Genomic DNA, 9,723 nt, shown 5'->3' with positions numbered 1-9,723 from the left:
TGTTGTTGTTGTTGTTGTTGTTGTTGTTTGTTTGTTTGTTTTTGGAAAGAAGGCATTAGGATGAACAAAAGGAATTTCTATGAAAACTTCAAGAAAATATATAATCATGTTCAAGGAGTGAAAACGGTTACAAACTTTCAGGCTACTGGGACTCTAACACCTTTGGAATTTGTTGAGGCGGGAGATGAATTGGTACAGAAAATGCCTGTATGGGCGTGGGCAGAAGGTGATGAAAAGATTCAGCCCTTTCTTCCTCCCAAAAAAAAATATCTGGTTTACCGTGGTGCCCCTTCTTACGAACGAGCTCCTGATATTGAACATGTTAAAGATAATGAAATCGAGGGTGATGACGGTTGGGTTACAACTCACGCTTCTCATAAATCAAGCAATGTCGCCTCATCAGTACCTGAAAAAGTTATTAATTGGGATGAAGAAGATGAGGATGAAGAAAAGGATCAAGATCAGGCTGACGATACGGAAGAACGACGATGTCGGTTGTATGATGTTTACATGGTTTATGATCAATACTATCAAACACCACGTATTTTCCTTATTGGTTATGCTGAAGATCATACTACGCTTCTTACTAAAGAAGAAATGATGCAAGACGTTTATGCGTCAAATCGAGAAAAAACTGTTTCAATTGATCCACATCCTTTTTTAAAAGCAGCATGCATCAGTATTCACCCTTGTCGCCATGCTGAAACTATGAAAAGATTGCTTCAACATATGAAACGCCGTTTTGAGGCCTCCCAACCAAGTGATAAGGAAAAGGAGGAATTCATTTTTCCTACCCATATGGCTTTGTTTCTCTTTCTGAAATTTGTTTCCTCCGTCATTCCAAGTATTGAGTACGACCTTTCCATAGGCATCGATATATAGCGTTTCTTTCCCTTTACTTTTTATTCTTTTGCGTATGTGTTGTGTGAAAGGTGGTGGTGGTGGGTTCCTTTTTTTTTTTTTCGTTTCACAGGATTTCTACAGTACCATCCTCCTGAAAGCAAAAAAAAAAAAAACTTTTTTCTTGCGTCTCTTTTTTTTGTTGTTGTTGTTCTCGTCGTTGCGTTTTTGTTTTTCTGCCCAAGCCCTCGTTCGTTATGTTCGCTTCTTTTTTTTTTTTTTTCGTTTTTTCCCCCACCGTTAAAGCGACGAGGCTGGGGAAGCACAGAAAAGACACCCCATGGAGAAAAAAAGGGAGGGGGAAAAGCGTATTCGTTCCCCCCAAACCCGCCTCCCCGTTCAGCGCGGCGGGGCGGGGTGGAAGAAGATAATCTGGGCACCGCCCCCAGAAACCCCACCGTCGGTTTTGCGCCGGGCCCTTCAGGCCATTCTTGGGGGAGGGGGGTGGTGGGTTTTTGCCGGCGGAACCCCGATAGGATCTTTCCCGTTCCCTCTTGAAGAAAAGGGCGTTGGGGGAAAGGAGGGGAAGGCGGCCGCATCAAAAAAAAACGGTGGTCCTTTGTGCCTGTTTTTCTGTATGTGGGTTTCCATTCTGTGATTAGTTTCACATCCTCCCTGGCGCAGTCGGCAGCGCGTTAGGCTGTTAACCTACAGGTCGTTGGTTCGAATCCAACGGGAGGAGTTTTTTTTCACCCTCACACAAACCAAATCCCCGAAAAACACCCCAACGAGGAAAAAGGGGAAACAAACGAGAAAAAAAAAAAGAAACCCCGTATTTTTTTTTTCCCCCACGAAAGCAACATGCTTTCTCCCTTCCCCATTTCGGCGGCCGGTGCCGTGGGTGGGGCCTTTCTTTAGCCCCTCTGGTTCTTGGGCTGCCGGAAAGGATTTCGGGAAGCATGGGGCCCCGGACGCCCGCCGTCGCAGCACGGAAATCCTTTTTGACGCGAGACAACGTTCATCATCGGTAAAAAGGGTTCCAACCACAAGGGAATATCTCCCTGCCATTTTTTTCTTCTTTTGGTTGTTCGGGCGGTTTTTTTCTGTGCGGAGTCTGCTGGGCCCCAGCTTCTCACACGGTGCCTTTTCCGAACGGGGAACGGCTTGGCGACAACGGCCCACCCCCGGGGAGACGAGCGCGTGAAAGAGAGGAAAAGGGGAATCGCCCCCACCGGCCCCAGGGAACGGACCCTCCAAACGAACCCGTGTTGTGAGGGCGTGGCTCGGCATTTTCCGGCAGTTTCGGAATACGAGCCCCGGCGGCGTCCCCATTCTTCCCCCTCTTCTCCCGGGCCCTGTTGTTGCGACGGGTGTTTTCGGCCCCGCGTTCGTTTTCTTTTGGAAACACCCCGTTCCCTCCTGAAGAAAAGGGTGTTGGGAGGGGTTTGATGGGGGGTGCTGGGCTGGTCCACCCCGCCGGTGTTTGGGGAAAGGAGGGGAAGGCGGCCGCATCAAAAAAAAACGGTGGTCCTTTGTGCCTGTTTTTCTGCGTGTGGGTTTCCATTCTGTGATTAGTTTCACATCCTCCCTGGCGCAGTCGGCAGCGCGTTAGGCTGTTAACCTACAGGTCGTTGGTTCGAATCCAACGGGAGGAGTTTTTTTCCCCCCTCACACAAACCAAACCCCAAAAAACACCCCAACGAGGAAAAAGGGGAAACGAACAGAAAAAAAAAAAAAGAAACCCCGTATTTTTTTTTTCTTCCCGTTTTTTTGCCATTAACTTCGTCTTCTTGGCTCCGGAACGGCTTTCCCAGTTGCGGTCCGTGGAGAAACGTGTGGCGTTCCTGCCCGTCCCATGGGTTCGTATTTATGGATTTCACCCTTTTCCCTTTCTTCCGGATTGTGCCGGAACCCATGGCGAATCGGAATGGCACGGAGGGGTTCTAAGGGAGATAATACCCCCTGTGATTGGAACCCTTTTTAATGGTGGCGAAAGGCGTCGCGTGACAAGGGGTTCCGTGCTGCGGCGGCGGGCGTCCGGGGCCCCATGCTTCCCGAAATCCCTTCCGGCGGCCCAAGAACCCGAGGGGCTAAAGAAAGGCCCTCCTCACGACACCGGCCGCCGAAATGGGGAAGGCTCGGTCAGCGTGAAAGACTTCTTGGCGCCTGCAAGCTAAAAGTGTGGTGTCGGGTATTTTTCGCTCCTTCAAAGCTGAACCTTTTACGACGGCCGTAAAGGGTCGGGGAAGTAAGAATATGTTCCAGAGTTTCTTTTCATATACTGTGGCGGAACCGCGTGGATGCAGCTGCCATTGTTGTACTTTTGAGGTGCTATTTCCAAATGTGAATATTGACAGTTTGCTTTCAAGACGAATGTAAGGTGATAGTGAGGACCTTGGACCTCATTCATTCTGTGGTATTTTAAAGTTTTAAGAGTAACTACACTTTACTGGAACGCTTTTTATATTCACCAGTCCTTGGCAATGCCGGACAACTCAACTTGGTGCCAAGGTCCGGCACTTCGTATTGTCGGAGGAAGCCAAGAGCCAGCGACTTTTTTCTTCTGGAAGACCCGTTGGCCCTTAGGCTACAGCGTTATACAGCACCGGGGCCAGCCGCGTCGTGCTGGGGCAGAAATATATCCAAGAAGGTCCTGAGGCACGTGTCGGTGTGCTATCGGTACAGAACTTCTACGTCCGCTCAGCCTCCATCGTAATACACTGCAGAAAATTCTGTGATGGACAGGGTATGCTACAAAAAACGAATTCCACCACAACGTACGATACAAAACAACGAAAACAAGAGACCTTCCGGCATTAGTCTGTCCCACGTGTGGTCGCCAATGTATGAGTAAATCAGGCCTAACTCTACACCGAATGTCACGACATGGGTATCAACCTACTCACGCGCACACCAGCCAACGCGACGAATGCGAAGAAACAGCTCTGCATCTCTCGAGTTGCCCCGCTCTTCATCCACTGCGAGTTCGATTTGCGATCGTTGATTATGTATCCCTGATGAAACTATGTTTTTCTAAGCGGTTAGCAAAATTCCTTATTGCGGTGGAGCGGAACTACGCTATGCCACACTCTTCACAACCAAGAGAAACCCTACACAGCTTACCTCCCCCCACCTCTCTAAAATCAGCAACGAGCACGACCATGGAAACCCTGATAGAAGAGTAAGCTCAAGACGCCTGTCAACGACCAAAAACAAGCAGCAAAATAAATAGGAGTTCATTGAGGCCAATCTATTATAAAAAACCCAAAAATAACAAAAATAATAAGAAAAAGGAGACTTAAGGATGGGTTTTGGGTAAGAAAAGTGAGAGTAGAGAGATCTGGTTAGGTTTACTTGATCAGATTTCTCGTAGACTGGTTCTCTCGTATGGGAACGGGCTACAACAAAAAACATATTACAAGAGCTTGAGGATCCTATAAAATGAAGGGATCTTCTTCTTCAGAGCCACTCGTATGTCGGTAATTAGGTGCTCTACGGTGTATGGTTGATAGCCGTACCATTGGATTAATATCCATAAAGACACGAAGAAGAAAAAAAATATTCACCGGTGTTTTCTTTTAACGTTGGACATTATTGGAACAATCTAGGTTTAGATTTGCACCTCAAGTTACATGATTCACATATTAAAGGGTAGGTTATCACATTTGGGGACGTTCTGTCCTGTTCTTAGTTTGCTTTTTATGTGGTGTTGTTTGAGGTGCTTAGTCAATGAAGACATTATTCTCTCTTATTGTGTTTTTTTCCCCCCTCTGAGTGCATCTTCTGTGGTGTTTTCTTACCTACTTTGTGTATTTCTAAAGGTTGTTTTACTATAACTTTCTGTTCTTCTGTCTTTATTTGACAGTATCTGTACCCAAAACAAGAACGATAACTCTTGTCAAGATACTGTAGTGCCATGTGTTACGTCCTGTGGTTTTGCTGCTAAGCATGACATCTGTCTCTCTTTCTAGCAGCTGCACGGAATACCACAAGCGACTCCTATTGATCGTACAACTCCTCATGTTCCTTCGCACGCTCCTGCCTCTGTTGCTAGTGTTGGTCTTTCTTGAGCTAAAAAGAAGCTGCACGAACACAATGGAGAAGAGGTAGAGAGTAAAATTCATAGTACTGATGTGTTACTCCTCCTGGTGATGGTGGTGGTCATCCTCCTGCACCTCCTCTTTCCTCCGAACCTGTTGTTACTTCTCCTGTTACTGTTTCATAGTCTGGTGATGGTAGAGGAGGCAGTGGTGGACAACAGTTACCGCTCACTGGGTGTCAGGAGGGCCACAGGGAGGGAGACAAAGACCATGATTCAGAGGACTTGCCTCCTACTGGTGAAGTGACGGTGGCTGAGAGGGAGAACATGGAGTCCACATCTCATCCACAGCCGTCATCACCAGCGGTCACGAATCCCAAGGAACACAGTTCTGGTACGCAACTGGACTCCTCCGTGGGAGCCCGACAGGAGACTTCTGGCGGTCGACAGGACTCTCATCAAAGAGATGGTCCACCTGCTTCCAACAGCGCACCCAACACAGATGTAGTCTCTGAAGAAGCCAGATATTCAGAACTCTCTTCTGCTGGAGCTTCTGAAGCTTCTACCACACCTTCACCACGGGCCACCGTGGATACAACTGCGTCTGATGACACTCCTGGTAACTCAAACCCAGAAGGTGTGAAGAATGCTGATGTCAACGTGACTAAGAGTGGCGGTAATACTGCAGACCAGAGCAACTAATAACTAGGCGAACACGAACCCTGACACCACCAATACACCCATAGTGGAAGGGTCAACCACCACCATCACAACAACAACAACAACACTTCCTTCTGTACCCCACTCACAGATCAGCAATATTGCCTCTAATATGCAGAACAAGGCTAATGCTGACAGCAGTGTCAGTCCTCTGTGGATGCGCACTGCAGCACCGCTGCTGATTATGGTTGTGTTGTTCTCCGCTACTGTGTACTGAACGGTGGCACTCATCTGAGGACAAATAATAATAATGATTAAACTAACATAATCATAATTACGTATATCCCTATGGGTGAATTCATTAATAATCTGTTTACAAGTTTTCTATTTTAATTGGAATATCTTTTCTTTTACTTTTGTGTCTGTGTTCTTTTTCTAATAATTCCATTACTTACTTTTTCCGTTCTGTGTTTACAGAAAACTGGGCTGTTCTGCTCACTGACGGTATACATCTCTTGCTAGTACACACAGATGTGTGTGTGCAGTAATTTAATACTTAAACTAGAGCCATGGGGTATTGTGTGTGTTCTCTTTTTTTTTTTCTTTTCTATTAATGCGCACATATTATCATTACAAGCGGGCTATTCCATTTTGTTGCTTTACTGTGCAGTTGCTGTTTCTCTCTCTTTTCCACTGGGAATATTTGTTGTACTGCATCCACTCACTATGTGTGTGCATAGTAATAGTGGTGTACTTGTGCATTTGTTTTTTCTCACTCACTCTTTCTCTCTCTCTCTCTCTACATACATACAGACATACAGAGTTCAGTGATCCTTAGTGATATTAATAACAAGAATGTCCATGTTGCCTTCTTTTACACCATTATCATATTTATCTACGGTTGCGGAATCCGAACTACAGGCCACTTATGATGCCGCATTCGAGCGCTGGAAGGCTGCCAAGCAGGCCAAGTTAGATGTCAGGTGGGAAAAGGATGAGAAGAAGAAGTTAGCAGCACAAAAACCGAATGGTACCAGCGAATCTTATCTTGCTTGGGCAGAATATTGGAGGGCAGAGATTACCTTTATGGAAAGGTGTCAACAAGAAGCTGCCGCTGAGTATGAAAATCACGCAAGCTACGCCAATTTAATGCTGAAGCGGTATGGTGTTGATTCCACAGCAGGGCAGATTGCAATGTACCGCTTAGAGCTAACCCGCACAAAGGAGTTTGCATTGGGTTGTTCCTCTCAATACTGGACAAAGTGGCATCAGTTGGTGTCCACCGCTTCGCTGCGGTACTGTCAGCTCAAGGCCGAAGCTTCTGATGGAGCTGCAGATGAGGTTGAGAAGGCAAAAGATAAATTTCATGATCGTATAAACAATGAGTCCAATGGTGAAGCCTTTCTCGAAGCCTGGAATGCTGCCCTTGCAGCGCTGGATAGGTGGGAAGAAACAGGTGATTGTACCGCTTGGGATAAGACCAAACGAAAGTATGATGCCGAATTGGAAAAATGGAATGAGTTCAAACCCACGGGAGAACAATACGCGAAAAAGCTGGAAACGAGAGTTGACGAGTGTCTTCGATGGAAGGAGTCAGAAAAAAAGTACAAGGATGCTGTCGAGCGTTACCAAGCCGCTGAACAAGCTGAGGCAGGTGCTAAGAAGGAAATGGATGAGAAAAGGGCTTTAGCAGAAGAAACACAGAGGGGCACCAAAGAGTATTATCTCGCTTTGGCAGAAAAACACAAGGCGGAAATGGTTTTTCTTGAAAAGATTGAACAAAAATATGCTGCTGAGCCTGCAAGAAATTTGTGCTACACAGATTGGATGAACCACAAGCACGGGGCTGACTCCAAGGAAGCGCAAATAGCCCAGCATCGCGCAGAGTTGGCTCGCACAAAGGAGTTTGTTTATAGTGATAGCTCTCCATATTGGACAAAATGGTACAAGTTGTGTAGCAAAGCTGATTGTGTATTGAATCAGCTGAAGGCAGAAGGTTATGAAAACGTTGCAGCTGATCTCGATAGGGCAAGGGAGATGTTTTGGTATCGTATAAAAGTAGGATTTAGTGGTGAAGACTTTCGCAATGCTCGGAATGCAGCCGTAGTAGCGTTGGATAGATGGGAAAGAGAGAATAATCGTACTGACTGGGATAAGGCAAAACCAGAGTACGACTCCGCATTAGCCAAGTGGAATGCGTTCATACCCAAAGGAGAACAATATGCGGATGAATTGGACAAAACAATTAACTCGTGCATCAAGAGTTTTGGGCCGATATCGGACTTGTTTTGTGGTTACATTGGTGAAAGTGTTGCTGAGTTGCAGGAGCAAGCCAAACAAGATCCACACTCTGCTAAAGATTTGGAATTGCTAAGGAAGTATGATGCTGCAGCCAAGATTTACCAAGCCGCTGAACAAGCTGAGGCAGATGCTAAGAAGGAAAGGGATGAGAAACGGGCTTTAGCAAAAAAAACACAGAGGGGCACCAAAGAGTATTATCTCGCTTGGGCAGAAAAACACAAAGCAGAAATGGTTTTTATTGAAAAGATTGAACAAAGATATGCTGCTGAGTATAAGAGAGATTTGTGCTACACACAATGGATGAAACACAAGCACGGAGCTGACTCCAAGGAAGCGCAAATAGCCCAGCATCGCGCAGAGTTGGCTCGCACAATGGAATATGTTTACAGTGATAGCTCTCCATATTGGACACAATGGTACAAGTCGTGTAGCAAAGCTGAGTGGGTGCATTATCAGCTCAATGCAGAAGGTTATGACAACTTCGCAGCTGATCTCGATAGGACAAAGAAAGCGTTTTGTGATCGTATAAAAGAAGAATCCAATGGTGAAGACTTTCGCAATGCTCGGGATGCAGCCGTGGGAATGTTGAGGAAATGGGAAAGATGGAATAATCGTACTGACTGGGATAAGGCAAAACGAAGATATTCTGCTGAACTAGCCAAGTGGAATGAGTTCAAACTCAAAGGCAATCAATATGCGGAAGAATTGGAGGAATCAGTTAATTTGTGCATCAAGAGTTTTGTGCCTATATCGGACTTGTTTTGTGGTTACATTGGTGAAAGTGTTGCTGAGTTGCAGGAGCAAGCCAAACAAGATCCACACTCTGCTAAAGGTTTAGCATTGCTAAAGAAGTATGATGCTGCAGCCAAGATTTACCAAGCCGCTGAACAAGCTGAGGCAGATGCTAAGAAGGAAATAGATGAGAAAGGGGCTTTAGCAGAAGAAACAGAGGAGGTCACCAAAGAGTATTATTTCGCTTGGGCAGAAAAACACAAGGCAGAAGTCGCATTTGCTGAAAAGATTGAACAAAGATATGCTGCTGAGTATAAGAGAGATTTGTGCTATGCAGATTGGATGAAACATGAGCGTGGAACTGACTCCAAGGAAGCGCAAATAGCCCAGCATCACGCAGAGTTGGCTCGCACAAAGGAATATGTTTACAGTGATAGCTCTCCATATTGGATAAAATGGTACAAGTTGTGTAGCATAGCCCTGTGTATGTATTATCAGCTGAAGGCAGAAGGTTATGACAACGTTGCAGATAAGCTCGATAGGACAAGGGAGATGTTTTTTAATCGTATAGAAGAAGAGTCCAATGGTGAAGCCCTTTGCAACGCTCGGTATGCGTCCCTCACAGAGCTGGGTTTGTGGCAAGCAGAGAATGATTGTACCGATTGGGATGAGGCCAAATCAAAGTACGATGCCGAACTGAAAAAGTGGAAAGAGTTTCAACCCAAGGGGGAGGAGTATGCACTTATTCTGGAGAGTAGAATAAAGAGATTATCTACGTTTGATGAAGCCGAATTAAAAGCAAAACATAACGATGCAGTCAAACGCTGGGAGGCTGCCAAACATGATGTGGTAATTGCTGAGATGGAAGAAAATGAGAAATGGGATGTAACGGTGCACATTCCGTGGCTTAGCAAGGAGTGGAGACTTGCTCAGGCAGAATATGACAAGGTACATATTGATTTGATTGGAAAGATGGAGCGAGAATATGCTGCCGAGCATGAAATGTATGAGGTCGCAGTAACCTTAATGATCCACGAGCACGGAGGTGATTCAAAGGCAGCGCAGATTGCCATGTGTCGTGCAGAACTAGCCAGTACGAAGGAGTTTGCACGGTATGATTACTCTCCATATTGGACGAAGTGGTCCAAGTT

At 45.9% G+C, this 9,723-nt stretch overlaps 5 protein-coding genes across 5 annotated transcripts; all 5 read left to right on the top strand.

Annotated features, from left to right (window-relative positions):
- Positions 1–60: 60 nt before the first annotated feature.
- TM35_000084520 (putative autophagocytosis associated protein) lies at positions 61–882 on the top strand (the record flags this gene model as incomplete). Its single annotated transcript, XM_029024317.1, has 1 exon — positions 61–882. The coding sequence occupies one exon, from the start codon at positions 61–63 to the stop codon at positions 880–882; it is 822 nt and encodes a 273-aa protein (XP_028884720.1).
- A 298-nt stretch (positions 883–1,180) lies between these two features.
- Positions 1,181–1,498, top strand: TM35_000084510 (uncharacterized protein; the record flags this gene model as incomplete). The annotated part of the gene is made up of 1 exon (XM_029024316.1): positions 1,181–1,498. The coding sequence occupies one exon, from the start codon at positions 1,181–1,183 to the stop codon at positions 1,496–1,498; it is 318 nt and encodes a 105-aa protein (XP_028884719.1).
- Positions 1,499–3,716: 2,218 nt separating this feature from the next.
- Positions 3,717–4,025, top strand: TM35_000084500 (Tbingi protein; the record flags this gene model as incomplete). The annotated part of the gene is made up of 1 exon (XM_029024315.1): positions 3,717–4,025. One exon carries the CDS (start codon positions 3,717–3,719, stop codon positions 4,023–4,025), a length of 309 nt encoding a protein of 102 aa, XP_028884718.1.
- Positions 4,026–5,206: 1,181 nt separating this feature from the next.
- TM35_000084490 (uncharacterized protein) lies at positions 5,207–5,581 on the top strand (the record flags this gene model as incomplete). Its single annotated transcript, XM_029024314.1, has 1 exon — positions 5,207–5,581. The coding sequence occupies one exon, from the start codon at positions 5,207–5,209 to the stop codon at positions 5,579–5,581; it is 375 nt and encodes a 124-aa protein (XP_028884717.1).
- Positions 5,582–6,394: 813 nt separating this feature from the next.
- Positions 6,395–9,721, top strand: TM35_000084480 (uncharacterized protein; the record flags this gene model as incomplete). Its single annotated transcript, XM_029024313.1, has 1 exon — positions 6,395–9,721. A coding segment is annotated over one exon (3,327 nt), but the record flags the coding sequence as incomplete, so codon positions are not given.
- Between the last annotated feature and the right edge of the window lie 2 nt (positions 9,722–9,723).

This window comes from Trypanosoma theileri (assembly GCF_002087225.1).
Source record: "Trypanosoma theileri isolate Edinburgh chromosome Unknown TM35_Tth_8_V1, whole genome shotgun sequence".
In the NCBI taxonomy this organism is placed as follows: Eukaryota; Euglenozoa; class Kinetoplastea; order Trypanosomatida; family Trypanosomatidae; genus Trypanosoma; species Trypanosoma theileri.
The sequence above is the reverse complement of the archived record's forward strand: the minus strand, read 5'-3'. Positions and strand labels throughout refer to the sequence as shown.